Source organism: Aethalodelphis obliquidens, unplaced genomic scaffold (genome assembly GCF_003676395.1).
Source record: "Aethalodelphis obliquidens isolate GAN/ISIS:26980383/991018 unplaced genomic scaffold, ASM367639v1 scaffold34, whole genome shotgun sequence".
Lineage (NCBI taxonomy): Eukaryota > Metazoa > Chordata > Mammalia > Artiodactyla > Delphinidae > Aethalodelphis > Aethalodelphis obliquidens.
Window position 1 is genome coordinate 19,689,879 of NW_020837978.1, and position 20,592 is coordinate 19,710,470.

Sequence of the window (20,592 nt, forward strand, 5' to 3'; positions counted from 1 at the left end):
CAATTAATCCTTAACAAATTGTAGGTCCTTCTCAGCTCTAAAATGTTACATTTTTTAACCCACTTTCAAGATTATGGAACTTCAAAATAGATGAACCATAGGCCACATTGGAAAATAAAGTAGACTGAGTAGTCCTCAACAAAGTTTAAGGCTAAGCACATTAGTGATAAATAGTCCAGTGGGTGCACTGCTTTTCTGAGAATTTATTACAGGAGTGGCATATTTTATAGTGGTGGGGGCAGCTCCTTTTCTCGTACCTAGGATAAAACCATGCAGATCTTGAATCTCCCAATCTGCAGTACTGGAAAGACCAAGTTCACAAATTGTTTAGTCCATTTCTCGAAGTTTTCCTGACTATGGCATTCATAATAGTTGGTTTCTGCCATCAGGGGGTCTTAGTTAACATTTCATGACTGAAGATCATAAAGTTCCAAAGCAACTTTGGAAACTGGAAACACAGTCAACAGTTAAAGGTTTATTGTCCTTTGGTTGTATTAGAATACATGCTGATCTGTCTGCTGAAAGGACAGAAGCATACTTGATAGTAGCAGTGAGCACACAAGAAACCCAGATCTAGTATTTCCCACTAAAAGTAACTTGGGCTCCTTGGAGAAATACCTGATTTCAGAGCTGGGGGCTGAGATAGGGAAATTACAAGATGAACATATCATGTGCTTTGAAAGTAAGGAAGTGCTCAAGAAAATGATGAGAGGCATGAAAATTATACAGCATTGAAAAGGGAGTCCAAACTGTTTAGGTAATAATATTGAATAAACAGCAGAGACAGGAGAGCTCTTCCTTTTAACAGAATGCTGGTAAATGTGGAGGGGTAGATATAAAATAATAACTATAAAATGGGGAAATAGGACATCACATTGACCAATTAAAATGAAAATCAACAGTGTACACGGACAGTGTGTTTCTAGGGGGCATAAGGTACTTACATTGGGCTTTGGCCAGGATACATAATCCAAATCTAACCATGAAGGAACATCACTCAAATGTAAAATAAGGACACTCTGTGTTTTAAAAAATTGGCCTGTACTCTTCAAACTGTCAAGGTCATTAAACAAGCTGAGGAACTGTTCAAGATTAAAGGAGACTAGAAACATGACAACTGAATGCAATGATCCTGTACTAACTATAAGGAAATAAAAAAAACCGCATAATCAAAGATAGGAGGACAATCAACAAAAGTGAAATATGGATGGTAAATTAAAGTATATCATTGTTACATTTGAGTTTGATAATTTTACTGTGGTAATAAGAATATCCTTGTACTTGGGATATATGGAGTACCGAGGGGGAAGGGATCAAACTCCCAAACGATTCAGAAAATATATATAAATATATGGAAAAAGACAAAACGTCAAAATGTCAAGAGTTATTTTGTGGGTGAAGTTTATACAGGAGCTTTCTGTATTACTTATAACTTTCCCAATTAAAATTATTCTAAAATAAAAACTTTAACTCTACAGAGCCAGACAGCCAGGTTTTAAATCCTCCCCTACTCACAATGAGTGTGGACAAGTTCCTAAACCTCTGTATCTAGATCCCCTCAAGGTTGTTAAGATAAGAGCTTAGAACAGTACCCAGCCATGATAAAGTGTTAATTTCAAATAGATTCTAATTTTAAATTGATCAGAAAACATGTGAAAAATTATTCTAAAATTAAGAATATTTTTTTTCTTTTCCATGAAGCCAGGCATAAAGCCAGGATGATAATTGTTAAAAGCTAACAAAATGTCCTTGATTCCCATACCTGTTTAAATTATAAACCCAACTTCTCTTGAGTTTACTGTTTAGCCATGTTTATAAACCCTCCTAAGGTCATCAATAACGGGTACCCAAGCGACTTAGAAGAAAAGTTACCACTTCGAGTTTTGTGTATTCACCTGAATAGTCAGGGAACTTTCACCTATTTTATTTAGGTTTTCATTTATTCAAATTCCAACCAGAAGCTAAATACAATTGGAAACTGGTAAGCACTAAGTTTTACTCCAAAGGAGTAGGATCATTCAGATTTACTCCGATAAAAGTATGCAACCCTTAAGCAAAGCTTTTCTTCATTTAAAAGAAAAATAAAACCAAAAACCAAAAAAATCTATACAGTAGTCTTTCCTTATGTTCATTGCACAAAATGAGTTCTCCTTTTAGAACTTTGACACTCAATGGTGTTTTTGTATGTTTTCACAATTTAAGATCCAACTTTAGTAACTTTTCTACTTCAAAAAACCCTAAGTTTTCCTTTAGGGTGGTGTAAAAACCAGTATTTCTGCACAATTCACTGGAATTTTTTCCTTTATAATAAAAATCTTTTTAAAAACAAAAAACAAAACAAAAACCAAAAGGAAAGTCCTCTACCTATTACGGTTTCTGCAGCTATGAATGTATCTCTCAGTTTTATAGCTGCTTAGCTACTTCAGACTCCAGATCTGCTTTAATGTGTATCACTGAATCCACACTGAGCAGAATGCTCTTTCATAACAGCAACTTGGGGAGAGATCTGGAAATAAAATACATATATTTATGAGTACCAGGAAACAAACATGGCCCAGTAATATATGAGGCAAGAATGCCTACAATGAGATGCTTTTTTCATTTAATATTTCTTTCCCATGGTTGTATTTTCTTTTTTTTCTTTTTTTTTTTAAACAACCACTTCTGGTCATTAGAATGAATCTGACAGTGCTCTGGAACAATGTGATTATAACAAAGCTTTAAGTTTTTAAAATGTTATTTATACCTGTTACATTCACTTCTCACCCTCCAAATACTGATGACAGATGTCAAAGAGGCAAAACCCAGCACAAATGGAAAGACTATCAAAAATGAGTATCACCTTGTGCTTTCAGATACATTTAAGCATTTCAGTGTACAATAGTCCTTTCATTTCACATTTTTAGTAAGATGCTGATGCAGTGCAGCAAATATGCAAAGCATCTTCTTTCACACAGTCTGTGCAGAAGACATCTAATTTAAGTTCTGAGATACAAATGATAAAAAAAAAATCCAGGATGAACAAGTTTCAAAATGCATAGTGTTCTGTGCATGAGTCCATTTTCTTTAAACTCTGAAAGAATAAAGTGGTAAGAAAAAAAGAAAAAAAACTGCTGCTGCACTCTCTGATCTTCTCCATTTTGCTGGTCAGCACTCTATTCTGGCATATAAGGATGGAGGTGATCCTCTATGGTGCCAACTGCCCAGTGGGTAAGCTGCTCCTGGGGCAGGTAGAGGCAGATGCTGCATAACTTGAAGATTGTAGCTTTGTTTTTTGGAGTCTGGAAGGGGAAAATTTTTTTTAATATTCTTAATAAATAAAGACTTTAACATAAATGACCGATTATCACATGAAGTCCATCTCCCACAATTTATTAAGCACTTAATGGACACAGTAACAAAGCATACAGAGTAAGGGAAGAAACTATGGTTCCCATCCATAGGGACCTTAGCCTAAATAGGACAGAACCTTGCCATACAAAATATAGAGAAAACAGAGTAAACATGATTATAAACTAAATGTTTACAGAGTTTATGCAGAATAAAAAATTGAAAGTTAGGAAGGTCAAACACAGACTACTTGCTGAAAGAAATCAGGGTTAAAAGCATTTCATGGAGACAGATTTGAACAGAGGTTTGCAATCACATTTATATACAGAAAGACAGCAGATGTGGTGAAAGTAGATGGTAGAGAGATTAGAAATAGGTAAAAAAGATTTAAGTGTATCCTGGGGGAAAGGACTAGAAGGCCAAAGTATTAACAGTTAAATCAAACTCTAAGTATTTTTTAAAAAGCAGTTACTATTTTAACATCTAACATGTGATAAACAAATGCTAGGTGCTTTCACAAATAACCACTGCTAGTAAGTGGAAGACGAAATCTGAACCCAGAACTGCCTTCAAAGTTTTGCATCTTTTCACTATAGCACCTCTTAAAAAAAAAGGTGAAAGACTGCCTTTGCCAATGTCTGAAGCAGACTAGCTACCTACATATGTAAATGAACCTATACACATATATTTTTTCATTTTAACTTTTAAAACAACCTATGACTATTCAGACTCTAGGCATATGCCTCTATGCCATTGCGCATTCGAAGTTCTTTTTTGCTGTAGCCCTTATCATATATATTATATTAGGATATAAAGGACAGAAGATCTCTGCTAGATGATTTTTATCAAATTTCTTAATTTCTGGATTTCCTTAGCTATAAAATGGTAGTAGTAAGATCTACACCTCAGAAGACTGCTGTGAGGATTAAATAAGCTCATACACGTAAAGCTCTTAGTATAGAGTCTGGTGCATAATACAGTTGACCCTTCAACAACATGGGTTTGGGCTGCTCAGGTCCACTTATACACAAATTTTTTCCAATAAGTATACTGGGAAAATTTTGGAGATTTGTGATAATTTGAAAAAATAGACAAACCACGCAGTCTAGAAATTTCAAAAACAGTTAAGTGTGTCATGAATGCATAAAATGTATGTACAGATGACCCTTGAACAACACAGGCGGTGGGGCACCGACCCTACCTGCAGTTGAAAATCTGCATAGAGTTTACAGTCTTCCCTCCATATACTCGGTTCCAGATCAGCAGATTCAACCAACCATGAATTCAACCAACTGCAGATCGTGCAGTACTGTAGTATGTATTTATTGAAAAAACTTCATGTATTAAGCGGATCAGCGCGGCTCTAACCTGTGTCATTCAAGGGTCAACTGCAGACCCTAGTCTATTCTTACATAGGCCTAAGGTGAGTGACATTTAATATATAATTAATGTGTTAGCTTTCTACCTGTTTTATTGCTTTGCTTTCAAAGGATTACATTACCATACAGTATGCCTCTCTCACAACTGGAGAAATAACATAGCCTGTAAGTGGCTTTTAAAAAAATGTTACAATGTTTCTAATACTGTATTATGAATATGCCTATAATACTGTATGCCATGAAACTTTCATAGTGATTCATTCATTAGCATTCGTTAGTGGACAGCTAGGCTACCAAGAAGCAATCGTACCGATTACAGTACGCTGTCATAAAGCAACCATACTGCACTTCTTCAATATCAATACATGGATCATTATACCTGTAAATAAATATGAATTTCTTTTTCACATTATCTTTTTGATGTCTAATGTTACTAATATAATTAGTAGATGTTACTAATATAACACCTAGTGTTTTGTATCATATAAAACAATATTGTAGTTACTGACAATTCATCTTGTAAATAAAATTCATAAACTTAGGTATCAATAAATACAGTATAGTACTGTAAGTATATTTTCTATTATGATTTTCTTAACATCTTCTGTTCAGCTTTATTGTTAAGAATACAATATATGACACACATAACATACAAAATACGTGTTAATCGACCATTTACATTATTAGTAAGGCTTCCAGTCAACAGTAGACTAGTTAAGTTTACGAGGAGTCAAAAGTCATATGTAAACTGTACAGGGGTTGGCACCCTTAACCCCTGAATTGTTGAAGCATCAACTGTATACTATAGGTGGTGGCCACCACTATTATATCAATTCCCTCATGAACTAGTGGAGGTTGATTCTTCCATATAATGCCAATACAGCAACACATCTCCAGCTTGTGAAGATCGAGAACAGAACCTGAGTGGAAGAAGGGGACTAAGAGCACTGAAGAACAAATTAATCTACAACTAGCAGATACCAGTGATCCCAGTGTGCCCAGGACTGACTGAGGGGTTTCTAGGACCTGGGACTTTCTGGTATTAAAACCAGGACATTCCAGACAAACTGAGACTACTGGTCACATCCTACCTTCAACCCAAATTTAGCTTATGAGCTTATAATTTTCTTTTCATTAAAAGGATTCAAGCTGTTTGCTTCATAAAATATTAACACCTGACCTCGATACATAAAAAGAGATGATTTGTTAACTTATTTAGCCAAGAAACTCCTTCAATTCACTAGTCATTTCTATATAGTATTATTGACCTCACATATATTCACGTGAATATGAAGTTGCTACACTAGTGTATGTTATTATTAAATCTATGACTAAAAATCTGTTGTGGATTCCACAATATAAGTCAATAAATACCCTGCTATACAGTATTTTCTCAACAAGTAACTCAAATGAAAGTACACTACAGGCAATTAAAAAGGAAACAAGAGTCAACTAAAAAGTATTCACCAAGGGCTTCCCTGGTGGCGCACTGGTTGGGAGTCTGCCTGCTGATGCAGGGGACATGGGTTCGTGCCCCGGTCCAGGAAGATACCACAGAGCGGCTGGGCCCGTGAGCCATGGCTGCTGGGCCTGCGTGTCCGGAGCCTGTGCTCCGCAACGGGAGAGGCCACAGCAGTGAGAGGCCCACGTACCGCAAAAAAAAAAAAAAAAAAAGTATTCACCAAAGGAAAGCTGAGGTAAAGAAGAAACTGAGAACAAACAGTAAGGCCAAAACCAAAAACACCCCACCTAAATTGTATGGTTCTTCTATCAGTTTTATCAGATGCTTCCAGTGAAATTAATCTTTTTTTTTTTTTGCGGTACGCGGGCCTCTCACCACCGTGGCCCCTCCCGTCGCGGATCCGGAGGCGCAGGCTCAGCGGCCATGGCCCACTGGCCCAGCCGCTCTGCGGCATGTGGGATCCTCCCAGACTGGGGCACGAACCCATGTCCCCTGCATCGGCAGGCGCACTCCCAACCACTGTGCCACCAGGGAAGCCCCTAATCTTCTTAATTCCCAGTTTTTTTATTTGTACCTACACCATAATTACTTAACTTTTTACAAAACGGAAAATGTACAATCTTCCCAAGTAGTCTATCAGCTCCTTGAAGGTAGCAGTATGATTCCCATTTGTATTTTTCTAGTACCTTGCATAGACTCGCTCTTAAATAAAAACAAAAATGTTCTACAATGTAATTAATAGTGTACTTTTAAAATAAGTCTTAATTTAAATCACCTTCTCAATGAGGCCTTCTCTGGTGACACCATCTAAGAATTCACACCCAACAGTTTATGTAATTCGCTCTTTTCTCTTAGCACTTATCACTATCTAACTATATATTTTACTTATCTACTTCTAGGTCTCCCACAATGGAATGTCAACCCAAAAGGAATTTCTAACTTGTTCATCGCCGTACAGTGCCTGGCACTTAGCGCTCATTTGTTGAATGAATGCTAAATAAATTGAAATGATGCCATTTTTAAAAGTTAATAACAAAGTATCGATTATCTACTATAAATTCTAAGTGATGATATTTAGGCTTAGATTGGTAAGAATAAACAACACTTTACAAAATAAAAATCAATTTGGAATACCTGGATTGCTATTTAAATCGGAAGTACTTATTTAAAACACATGTGGACCTTTTAAAAACAGATGTGCCTCATCCTTTCAGGTATTATTTAAAAGGTCTAGGCCAGTGCTTCTCAAAACATAATGTGTTATCACTTGAGGATTTTATTCAAAGTAAAAATTTTGATTATTGCACACTGGAATCATGACTTCTAAAAGCTCCCCAGGTAGTTCTAATATGCAGCAAAGTTTTGGGAACCACTGTTCTTGGTTAAGGTCAGGACGTCTGTGTCTTGGTTTTTAAGTAACTTCAAAATTAATGCCATGTTGAAGGAGCAAAACAGAATTAAGTAACATATAGAAAACAGTCTGCTAACCAATAAGCTTTTAAAATGAGCCCTTATGTGGTTTAAAAAAAAAAAAAAGAAAAGTAAAAAACTGCTTACCTGCAAGTGCTGTCTGTCAATGAAGAGAAACACTGACTGGTTAGGATTGTTGACAACAATTCCAGTCTTGTCCTTTCGGCTCAGTACGTGCAGAAACTGTTTTTCATAGTCACCGTGATGAAACTCAAATTTGGCCTAATTAAGAAATATAAATGTTTATGTGTAACCACAAACATGTTATATACCACCTGAAACATCAACTGCACTCGTATGCATAGAGTTGTGCTGTTCAGTACGGTAACCAATAGAGGCTACTTAAATTTATATTAATTAAATGCAATTTAAAATTCAGTTCTTTAGTAGTACTAGCCACATATCAGTATGATCAATAGTCACATGTGGCTTGTGGCCTCCATTCTAACTAGTCTCTTGAGATACAGAAGATTTCCTTCATCACAGAAAGTTCTACTGGATAGCACTTCATAGTTTGACCTTTAAGAAAAACTACACCAAACTGACTAAATCCTAATACTCAATGATTTTAAGCCAAATATCATAAAGTCAGATTTTCAAACCCACTCAGCTCAAGACCCCTACCTTAGTATTTTAAGCCCAATGACACATCCCTTCTTGCTATTATAACATATAAGGAATACTGTAGATGGTTCTTGGAAATAAATCTATTTATATTCCAAATTCCAATCCCAGCTGCACATCTCACTACTTATACGACCTGTGCAAATCCCTTAACTTTTTAAGACTTAAAACAGGGCTCTAACCCATCAGTTAAGAGGAGTAAACGAAATGTAAAGCCCACACCTGAAATATGCTTCCAGTCCTCACAAGGATGAGCACCTGAGGATACAGGAACCCCTCAAATTTTTTTTTTTTTTTTTTGCAGTACACGGGCCTCTCACTGCTGTGGTCTCTCCCGTGTGGAGCATAGGCTCCGGATGCGCAGGCTCAGCGGCCGTGGCTCACGGGCCCAGCCGCTCTGCGGCACGTGGGATCTTCCCGGACTAGGACACAAACCCGTGTCCCCTGCATCGGCAGGCGGACTCTCAACCACTGTGCCACCAGGGAAGCCCCCCCTCAAATTTTTAAAAACCGTTTTTATATGTATTTTTTCAGATGATTAAAAAAAAACTTTTTGTTATGAAGAACAGTTATCAAGTCAGTCATAATATTCTTTTAATCTTTTAACATGAGGAAGATTAACACAATCCTCCCACAAAATGTCTGTGAAGAGGCCAAATGCTAGGTGAAAACACCAGGCTAACGGGGAATTCAAGAAACGTGGAAACTTTAATCTGATATTTAGATAGTGAACTGTAAAAATGATTAGTAGTCCATTCAGTTCAAACAATCTTTATTCTCCTATTATGTCAAAGACAGCAGAAAATACTAACATGGAAAAAACATCAGTTCCTGCTATCTAGGATTTTACTACCCAGTAGTTTTTCTCATAAACCATAACGCAAAAGATGTTATGGTATCCCCTATGTACTATTGTATGTAAAATGTAATACTGAATTGTACCTCTGCACAATTCAAATATTTATTGAACTCAGAATACAAAAAGCATGTTATCAGATACTGAAAAATATGAATAAGACTATCTCAACCTTAAGGGACTCACATACTGCTGAAGAGGAAAAGCACACAGAAATATAAAACCTAACCTGCTTCAAATCTTTCCCCGAATAAGATGTGGTTATTTGTAAAAAACCTAAAATGGGTTCTTACTGTTAAAGTGCTATGGGAAGAAAGAATTAACAGAGTAGACAAGAGTGCAATATTAGGAAGTGATTTTGCATTGGGCCTTGAAAGATGACAGTAATTTTCCTTGGAGAAAACAGTAATGGTCGCAAGCGGGAAGAGATATGGGAATATATGTATATATATAACTGATTCATTTTGTTGTGAAGCTGAAACTAACATACCATTGTAAAGCAATTATACTCCAATAAAGATGTTAAAAAAAAAAAATAGTAATGGTAAGTAATTTGGAAAATGCCGTTATAGGAAACAGAACCTACACAAACGCAAGTGTCAAAATCAAGACACTGCTCAAGAAAGCAAGCCTCAAGTGTTTCAATATGGCAAATACCAGGGTGGATGAAGAGGCCAGTAGAGTATCACACTGAAAAGAGATTTGAGTGAGACTGGAAAAGGCCTTGTCCGTATTTCTATGGCACTTCAGTTCTATCCTATTTGAATATCCAAAGATTTGGGAAAAAGCGGTCCACACTGAAAAGAAAACTCTCATAGGTACCATGTAAGAAATAATTCCCAGAAGAAAAGTAATGAATGTTTTAATAGTGTGATAAAGAGCTAACCTAAAGCAACGGCATAAGGGATGAAGAGGAAAGAAGAGATCTACTTTACTAGTACTTCTCTGTACTTCACAGCACTGTGAATACAATAGAACTGGATATTTTAAAACAATCTTTACTCTGGCTCCTATTAAATCTCACGACTGAAGTATTCAGATTTTAAACTGCTTCGAGTCAAAAAAAAAAAAAAGTGTGAGTTAAAGTTTACTTTTCCTTTTCTCACCTATCTTGAGAGAAAAAACTATGTTATTTTTATTTAAAGCTTTTCAGGATATGTATATTAAATTACTTCAGAGAAGTGTATTTGTTTTTACATTGATACCTTATTTACTGCAGTAGAATTCTAAAATTATAAAGCTATTACCTATATCCTACTGCTTATATTCAGTCCGTAAGTTAACGTTTTATCATTCGTGGAGCTTTCCACAGTACAGGGTAGCGAATTAAACAAATTCTTTGTTTTTCTGATTGTTAAATAAGTATGCTCATTAGAAATTTACTGAAACACATACATATATTTAAAAAGGAAAAGTTAGCTATATCTGACCTAAAACTAATCACAATTAACACTTTGGTGGATCTTGTTGTACTTCCTTCCATTCATATATATATATATATATATATATATATATACACACACTATAAATAAAATTAAATCATCAACACCCAGGTAAATGCCCTGAAATAAAGCACTAGAATTGTCAAGCACATCAAATGACAAGTCAAAACATAGCAAGATGTCAAGGAAAGTTAATTAAGAACCACTACTACATTTACTTTTCTCCTGTAAAGTTTTTATGCAAATCAACTCCTAGAAAAGGGTTTAATTCATTTCTTAGATTCCTTTGACAACCAGGGTTAAGTATAAAGTATTTTAGGAGAGTGTGTGGTGCAGGGGAAGAGATTTTCTGAAGTTCATCTATGGGCTCCTCTATAAATAAACAAATGTCTACCTTAAAAGATTTTCTCTGACCATAATTTCAAGGACACACTGGATAGTTAGACCCACCTCATTCTCAAGAGATTCTATAATCCAAACGCTTCCTATTCTTGCATTACAACAGTCAAAAGGCGAGGAGGGACTCATGAAGTAAAACTTATTAGAGAGCATATTCCCAAAGAATTTCTTTAATTGGACCCTATTCTGAGTTTTCAACTTGTTTACATGTTCACCACACTTATTTTAGAATAAAATACCTGAACAGGCCTAAAAGGCTCATCAGATTCTTTCCACCGAGAGAACAGGAGACAGACAATTTTTTCAATATCATTCCGAGGCCAAAGAATGAAATCCATCTCCTGAGTACAGCCAATTACATCCTATAAAATGCCAAAAAAAAATAAAAAATAAAAATTTACTTTCAAGGAAACAAAGCCGGAACAAGCAGTGTCACAACTTACAGGGTTTGACTACAGAAACGTTTTACAAGTGCAAAAGGTCCACTATACAGCCGACCCTTGAACAGCTTGGGCATGAAGGGCACTGAGCAGAGTCGAAATTTCAGCACACAACTTTATAGCCAGCCCCCCATACACCTACAGTCCTGCATCTGTGAATTCAACCAACTGTGGATTAAGTAGTATTGTATATGTATTTATTGAAAAAATCTGCTTATAAGTGGATCCTGGCAGTTGGTGCAAATCTGTGTTGTTCAAGGGTCAACCATGTATCACTTTATGTCTTTTATGAGGTTTGTATACAATTTGAACAGCTCATGACCTAATTCTAATTTTTATCTTATAGAGTCCACATAATCACTCAGTCCAATGTTTTTCACATCAAGATCTTAACTCAGTGCATAGTGAAAACTCCAACCGCAGCTCTAATTTTTTGTCTTTTTTTTTTTAAAGTCCTTGTACCATTATTTCCACTCTTCAAAATCAGAACTTCTAATATAAATCACTACCTTCTAATCACAGGTGAAATGCTATTTTTGTTGTATGCTGATTATTGAGGCCAACTAACCTCTTCCAGACCAGTATATGGTTATCTCCAGCCTCCCCAACAAGCCCACTAATCCCGGGGACCTCTTGTTCAAGCTTGCCTAGACTAACTTTCTTTCAATGAGCTGCAGAAGTTTAGCAAAATTCCTTACTTATAAGGGGCACGATGTTCTCCCCTGAAAAAGGAAATCCCAATGAACAGTAATATAAACCACGAACCACAGCAACAATGTACACAATTACCAACATAATAACACATAAGAAAGTTATCCATGCTTTATTTAAATTCCACTTTTAAAGAGATTTATGACCATAATTAACTACCCATTCTTAGGAGGAAGAAAAACCCAAGTTTAACTCACAAAAACCTACCAAAACCAAGACAAAAATAGAATTTACCCTTCTCATAGACTGGTATCGAGGAGCATGGAGCTGTACCACATCCTTCTGTAAAAGCTCTATGGAACTTTCCAAGGAATAGCTGGAATCTCGCACACCTTTCAGGATATTTTCTTCATAATTATTTGTCATGACTGGTATAACCTCAGACACTTCAAAGAGTGCTGATTTTTTCTTCTAAAAGAAAAAAAAAAGTGTATTAACCCAAAGGTAGCACACTGTCTTAACACCCAGAGTTCATATTACAATGTCATGTACCTTTATTCTAACCCAGCAAAATTCTTAACTGATGCAATTTTTGTACTGAAAACACAGATTTCCAAATAGGTGGATCCTTCTGTTCTTCTCCCAACCCCCTTACTCCTCTACCACACACAAACAGGCTATTATCAGAATGTTTTAACTGCATGGTTTTATAGCATTATGGTAACCATAGCAAGTACTTATTTTAGACAATATTTCTTAAATGGTGTGAGAAACAAACACCAGATACCCCTAAGGTTAAAAAAACAAAACAGTGATTTACTCTTGATGTAAATTCACTTAACTGGTCCTATATACAGCCAAATTAAAATTTCAGCAGTTTAAAATCAAAGCTCTTCAGACAAATTAACTGCTTCACTCCTTAAAAGGGTCAATTTCCATTACTCCTTCTGGATATTACGTAACTACAAGCGTCAACATTCAAGAAAAAAAAAGTCTACCAAATCTTCAAACGTAGTTAAGATCAAGGGCTCATCATCAACTTAGGTTATAAAATTTATCAACTGCTCAGACAACTGCCTGGATACTGTCCATTCAAAGAATAAAAGCAGGTTTTCATAGGTGTTAGAAGAGCTAGATGGTATAATCTGGGGCATCTCACAGATTACATTCAAATATCTAGTCTCACTACTTATATCTTGTATTTATTTCTAGTGAACCTACATTATAATGGCTTCAACTAAAATCTCATCTTATCAATGCTGCAATTAACAAAAAAAGGAAAAAAAGAAAAGAAGTAAATCCGTGATATCATTTCAAAACAAACCACTTTTGAAACCACTTTAAAATGCTATACTCTAGTAGCTAAGAGCATTCTTAAATATTGAATACTAGTATCTTTAATAGTGGGGTAAAAACGTGGGAAAATTAAAGGGATACCAAGCTAAGATGATGTTTCTGATGTGAAATTAGCTCATAATTTAAGCACAAAATCAAAGTAGTATTTCCTTAATATTCATAACCTGACCTCATGTCAAAGAGAGATCGATTATCTAAGAAAGTGTCCATTATTTTAAGTTGCAAAAAAATACTGCTTTTATCATGTTCTCCTCACAACTTATTATTTGCTATTTAACTGTGAATTAATTCTGATTAAGACAAAAAAAATTTAAACTTCTTTTGGTCATTCTGAATTTTAATCAACTGCACTTCTAAACACAAATTAAACCTTTACAGTAATCAATTGCCCTAAGAATTAAAGTGCATTCTATTTCGTTAAATGTACCATGAGAAAAGGTAACGAGTTGATGAACCAGATCGCTTTCAGCATATAAACATTTTGATTCTAATTTACTACTTTCAAACATTCTGTATACTTTAAACAATCTTTAAATTCAGTTATCAAGTTCTTTATGTAACTCCACGTAAATGAAATTCATTGTAAAACATAAATGAGTTTTACAAATGCTACCCACCCCATGTTAACTAAAAGTGGATCCTAAGAAGCTTTAGAATTAAGTAATACCAAACCAAGAGCACTCAAGCCTTCCGTTCATAGTTATACCGCAACTCCTTTGATTGAGATAATTACCCACAAGAGTCAAAGTTAAAGCACACAAATGTAGACTCTTTAACCTAATATACACTTACAAAAATCACTTGTGCTAATTCACATTAAGAACTTTAAATTACCTTCTCCTTGAATACAAAGGCAATATACATCTTGAAGTCAAACTGGTCAGCTAGAGATTCTTTTTTCTTTCTAAGCTGAGCACGTAGTCTGTTCAGAGCTTGTTTCTTCCGGGAGTTTGGGTCCCCCATTTTGAAATACAGGTGGTACTAAAGCCTTTGGAAATTGTCACTAAACTATGGGCACTTTTTCTTAAGACTCAAGTACAACAGAAACAAGTCATTTTTTTCCTGCTAATATGATTGAATAGCTAAAATCAAGACTGTAACCCAAAAACTGCACCTTCTGGCAATATTAGCAGACTGTCATATTACAGGGTCAAGAAACAAAAGCTGCTGTCCAGTCATGTTTGGACAATAACGTTTGGGGTCAGATGGGAAAAAGGAAGGGAAGGAAGGAAAGAAAGAGGAGAAAATACTTGAACTAACTTTTTGGAAAACACATTTGGCTTAACTGCCAAAATAAAGGTGGGGGAACTGAAAAACCTATTAATAGGATTTAGGTGTGCAATAAAACACAGCTGACATCAGTCCAATCCTTAAAATCCATCCGGATTTTTTCCCCTCTTTTCAGAGAAGGGATAATGAAAAGGAATGGGGAGGGGGACTGTGATCCTTGCTTTCTGAATGTCAAAAAAAAAAAAAAAAAGGAAAGGGGAAAAAAAAGCCACCAAAATAACCCCCCAAAACAGGGTAGGTGAATGAAACTGAAATACCCAATTGGATTTTACCCAGCCAGATCCATGGCTGTAGTACCTAATTAATTCTTAGTTATTTCAGATTTCACTATTGCTATATATTGTCAGTGCGTGTTATTGATTACACTTGGTGGTGAGCAAAGAGAAAAGTGCAAAATCGGTTGAGAAGGAAGGGGAGAGGTACAGGGCTTCCCTGCAATCAACTACAGTGTATACCGGGGGCGGGCAGCTGTTGCCCAAAGGAGCCATAAGAAAAAACAGCGGAGTCATTACCAACTTCCCCATCACCCACATTTTCACCCTCAGGCGGCTGCTAATGCTGCTGCCAAGGAGAATCATGATGGCACAGGGAAAGGGGGTACAGAATACAGTAATGACTCCGGCTCTGTGGTTAGACCTGATTAACGCCCGGGATCCCAACACCCCAAGTCCTGCAATGAGTCCTACATTCCCCAAGGGAGCCTTCCCTATGAATCTGCCCCCGTGCACGACCGTGGGGAGTGCGACTTATCTTCTTGTGAGCATTGCTGAGGCAAAGGTGGCGGGCTCTTCTCCCAAATCCCAGGCAGTGCCTGGGGACCACCGGCCTTCCACCCCCCAGGTCCCACCCCCACCCTTTGCCTTCAGCGGCAGCGACTCACTCGCACCACGGGAGACACTGGATCACTCGGGTTTTCACTCATTTCATCGTGGAAACAATCCCCGCCCGGGTAGAGGAGGCGGGAGAGGGTAAATGGGAAGGATCAGTGGGAAGAAAAGAAAATAGTTGCGTTAATATTATTTTTTAAAGTATGCCCACCCCACCCCCCCCAAGAAAAAAAAATTAAGTTCCCGGATTCCGCTCTCACGTTGAACAGACCATGTTTCCCGAGTTTGAATTGCTTAGGGCGGGGTCGTTAGTTGGTTTCCCAAAGGGGTAGAGGGTGGACTCGAGGCAGCTGGGTCGGGGGTGGGTGACGGGGAAGTCCCCTCCCTGTCCCCGCGGAGACCGGGACTCACTGACCGACTCTCGGGTGGGGTTCGGGCCCTCTAGCCGCAGCCCGCGGGCGGAGCGGTGGCGGCGGCGGAAGAGGAGGCGGCGGCGGGGGCGCTGCTCGCAGCACTGGCAGGAGCCATGTCAAGAGAAAACCACCAGCCAACTGAGCCCCTCCATCCCCGCTGCAGTGCGCACTGTGACCGGGCCGCCCGCGCTGCTGCCGCCGCTCAGCCCCCACCTGGGACCCATAGTCTGGCTCGGCGCCCCGGGCGGCGGCGGACTGGAAGGACGCGAGTACGGCGGCGACGGCGAGAGAAAGAGAGAAGGAGAAACGAGGAGGAAGAGGGGGGTCGGATTTGTACTAGCGGCAGAGGGGGAAGGGAGGAAGGGGAGGGGAGCCCTGCGCTAAGGGGGGGGGGGGTCTGTCAGCGAAGTAAACCCCCCAAAATAAAGTTATTTCAGTTCAAGCATCTGCTCTGGAGTCTTTCTTCTCCGCACGGGTCGAGTTCCGGCTCTCGGAAAGAAGGTCGAGGAGACCAGGAGGGGAGAGATGCTGAAGCGGAGGGTGGGCTTCCGCGGTGGCACAGCTCGGATCCCCCCCACCGGTGGCTGCGGAAGCGGCAGCGGCGGCGGCGACCTCGACGCCTCCCGGGTCCGGGTCAGAGTCGCGTTTGAGAAGAGAAGCGAGAACAAACAACTTAAAATGGCAGCGACGGCCGCTGCGTCACCCGCCCCTCACCGGCACCGCCCCGAACTCTCTGCGGCTGCGCACCCCGCGGGCCGCCACCATCCGCGCAGAAGCGAAGAGGGAGAAAAAACTGGAAGGGGGGAAGGTTTACATGGTTGTCAAAGAAGGGAGGAAAGAAGAGCTGGAGCAGAGAGTGTGAGTAAGCTTTTAAAAGGGTGATTCTTTGAGCTTAAGCTTCTTAGTTAACATTCCGCCTCAAAGGGAAGTTTGAGAATAGACACTCCCCTCTTGTCCAGTATGGAGTTTCCATAGGGCGTGGAAAGGGCCGACCCACTCTCCCTCCGCCCCCTCTGTCGGGAGGTCCCGGGCTCCAGAGTTGGCCCCTCGCCCCTCCCACTCTGTCGTCAAAAAGCCACGCCCTTATGCCCTCCTAGACGAAGCACCAGGATGGATTCACTCTTCCCTCGGCTGGTCCGCCTCTTAGACTCCGCCGGGTCGCGGGACGGGGCGGAGCCGGTGGGCAGAGAGTAAGCGAAGGTGAAGGAGGCGGAGTAAGGGAGGAAAAGGGAAATAAGTGTCGGAAGAGGAAGCAAAGACTCCCATTTCAGTTCGTTGTGGTTTTATTTCTAAACCACTGATTGGTAGTCCTTCTGGTCTGCCCCGCGGTATCTTGCAGCTGAAAAGTCATTTCCAATAATTGGAATTTAAACAGCGTGCAGCAGAAAGTGGCTCACGTTGGTCGCACATGGCTCTCTGTCCCCACCTCGCCATGTGCGCAGGGAGGGAGGACGGCCCTCAAGCTCCGAAGAAGGTGAAAGACGCCGCCGTTGGAGCGTTGCTGCTGTGGCTTAGCAGAAAAACTGCCGAACCTGCCCCTTGGATCATTTTAACCCTACTTTGAGAACACAATTTCTTTCTTTTTTTTTTTGAGTTTTTGAACTTTATTTTATTTTTTTATACAGCTGGTTCTTATTAGTCATCAGTTTTCTGCACATCAGCGTATACATGTCAATCTCAATCGACCAATTCATCACACACACACCCCCACGGCTTTCCCCCCTTGGTGTCCATACGTTTGGAGAACACCGTTTCTATGGCGATCCGTCAAACAGGACCTTAGACCTAGGACCTGTTCCCTTAGGTGGTTCTCTGTCTTCCTCAAAATATGAAGAGGGTACTGTGGGACGGACCCACACATCCAAATCACAGGTCTTTGGCACGAAAAAGCAATGAGTCCCACTTTTCAGAGCTCCAGTGTGCCTATAAAAACTCAGTTATATAAATAAGTAATCAGCAAAGGCCAACACTCAACAAAAGCAAAGCCTACATAATCCTTTATGAGCTACTCTCTGTGATGAAATTTTAGAACTCTATTGGGTCCCCAAAGTACTGCTCTTCACTTGGTAAAATCAAAATAGATGACCTGTAATGACATATTTTTCACCCATGAATTAAAAGAATAATTGCAACCCACCCTTCAAAATAAATTGTTCACAACTAAAAGATGAGATTCCTGAGGTTTCCAAATTATTGTTAACCTTGAAAGATAAATCTAGCATTTTCCTAGTGCTTCCCTGATTGATTTTCACAATCACATAATGATAACTGTGCAGAAAACTCAAAGGGTAAAATTGAGGATTTCAGGTAGTTTAGGACATTGGTTTTTAAAAAAAGATATAAAAAAATAGTAATGGTTCATGTCTTCTTGATCTGGCCCTAATTTGTATCCAAGATCATCTCCTTGGAAGAGTTGTTGTTTTTTTTAAGTACCTTTATTAGAAATAAAATTCACACACCACAGAATTTACCTATTTAAAGTGTACAATTCAATGGATTTTAGTATATTCACAGAGTTGTGCAACCATCACCAGAATTTGAGAACATTTTCAACACCCAAACAAGAAACCCCATGCCCAGTAACAGTCACTCCACTTCTGCCTCTTCCCAGCCCAACCACTAATCTATGTTTTGTCTCTATAGATTTTCCTTTTTTGGACATTTCATATAAATGGAATCATACAATGCATGGTCCTTTACTTAGCCTAATGTTTTCAAGGTTCATCTGTGTTGTAGCATGTTTCAGTACTTAACTCTTTTTTATTGCCGAATAACATTCCATTGAATGGCTATTCCATATTTTGTTGATCCATTCATCAGCTGATAGACTTTTAGGTTGTTTCTGCTTTTTGGCTAGTAAGAATAATGCTGCTGGGACTTCCCTGGTGGCACAGTGGTTAAGAATCCGCCTGCCAGTGCAGAGGACACGGGTTCAAACCCTGGTCCGGGAAGATCCCACATGCAACTAAGCCTGTGTGCCACAACTACTGAGCCTGCACTCTAGAGCCCACGAGCCTGAGCCCGCATGCCACAACTACTGCAGCCCGTGTGCCTAGAGCCTGTGCTCCGTAACAAGAGAAGCCACCGCAATGAGAAGCCCGCACACAGCAAATAAAGAGTAGCCCCCGCTCGCCGCAACTAGAGAAAGCCCGCGTGCAGCAACGAAGACCCAACACAGCCAAAACGTACACACATACATACATACATACATAAATAAATAAATAAAAAGAATGCTGCTGCTATGAGCATTTCTGTAAATGTTTTTGTGTAGACTTCTGTTTTCAGTTCTCTTGGATGGAATTACGGGGCAAATGTTAACTCTATCTTTAACCATTTGAGAAACTGCCAGACTGTTTTTACAAAGTGTTGGCATCATTTTACATTTTAGTCAGAAGTGTATAAGGACTCTAATTTCTCCACATCCTTGTTGTTGTCTGCCTTTTTGATTATAGTCATCCTAGTGGGTGTGAAGTGGGTATCTGACATTGGTTTTGATTTGTCTTTCCATAATGATTAATGGTGTTGAACATCTTTTCATGTGCTTTTGGCTGTTCTATCTTCTTTGGAGAAATTTCTGTTCAGAGATTTTGCCCATTTTTTGGAGTTGATTTACTTGTCTTTTTATTATTGAGATGCAGGAGTTCTTTATTCTAGATACAAGTCCCTTATCAGATATATGATTTGCAAATATTCGCTCCCATTCTATGGGTTGTGGGTTTTCCCTTTCTTGGTGGTGGTCTTTGCAACACAAAGTTTTAAATTTTGTTCAAGTCAATTTTATCTGTTTTTTCTTTTGTTACTTGTGCTTTTGGTGCCTTAGCTATGAAACCACTGAAAACTTTTTACACTGCTATAATAATCGTGAAAAAGCACGATGGAGCAGATGTTGAGGTAAAAAATGAAGTTTTCAGTTTCAGCTCCTATGAAATAGAATCGGAGACACCTGGTCACAAGCTGAACAAATCCTAAGACACTGTGTGCTGTGCGTCTGTGTCAGGTCTCAGTGACACGAGCCAAGGAATAGCAGCAATGTTCCCTGGGGGAAGAAAACACTTCTAGCTCAGTTTTCTCCATAACTACAATTACGGCCAGTAAGCATACTAGCTGTTTCAGGAATTCTCAAATATTTTGTCTCCCTTCATTAATGCTGTTAAGTTTATCAGACATGGGCCTTGATTTTGGTCATATGTATGACTTACAGTTTAATAAGCATGATAAACATCTATACAGAACAAGTTTATGCTTAAGTCAATCCAGGCCTAGAGAACTAGTTCTGAAACTCTCCAGTTTGATCCTAAAAGCAGCAGCACCAGAGCCTGGTCTCCAGATTTCAACCTTACAGGTGTACCATCTAAGGTAACTGATAATATGGGGCAATAAAATTCCACAGTCCAAGAGCGTTTATTCACAGCACACACTCTGGCACATACAGCCCGCCCATCCACAGCAGTCACATGGTTACTCAACAAAAATGATATAAAAGGAAAAATTATATTTGTTTTCTGGGCCTTTTCTGGGGTGTGGGGGGAACATAAGGAGATAGTTAATTTCTCCTCTAGGCTTACCCTACTTTCATGTAGGCCCGAACTGTGGAGGTCAGTACTTATTTGCAGCCTGATAGTTGAATATTTCCTGAAGGCCTAAAGCAAGTTA

At 38.9% G+C, this 20,592-nt stretch overlaps 1 protein-coding gene and 1 long non-coding RNA gene across 3 annotated transcripts; one reads left to right on the plus strand and one right to left on the minus strand.

Moving 5' to 3' along the window:
* Positions 1-2,635: 2,635 nt before the first annotated feature.
* On the minus strand, positions 2,636-16,568 carry CUNH6orf62 (chromosome unknown C6orf62 homolog). Of its 2 annotated transcripts, none has more exons than XM_027128526.1 (5): positions 15,580-16,568; positions 12,348-12,524; positions 11,202-11,324; positions 7,729-7,863; positions 2,636-3,281 (listed from the first exon to the last, which is right to left on the minus strand). In XM_027128526.1, the coding sequence occupies exons 1-5, from the start codon at positions 15,619-15,621 to the stop codon at positions 3,156-3,158; spliced, it is 603 nt and encodes a 200-aa protein (XP_026984327.1). In that variant the 5' UTR covers positions 15,622-16,568; the 3' UTR covers positions 2,636-3,155. The 2 variants fall into 2 exon arrangements, with proteins under 2 accessions (XP_026984327.1, XP_026984326.1); XM_027128525.1 differs by having other exon boundaries at positions 14,244-16,567.
* Positions 4,595-7,308, plus strand: LOC113631813 (uncharacterized). The gene is made up of 2 exons (XR_003437578.1): positions 4,595-4,753; positions 7,071-7,308. It is a non-coding gene; the product is annotated as an uncharacterized LOC113631813 (long non-coding RNA).
* Positions 16,569-20,592: the final 4,024 nt, after the last annotated feature.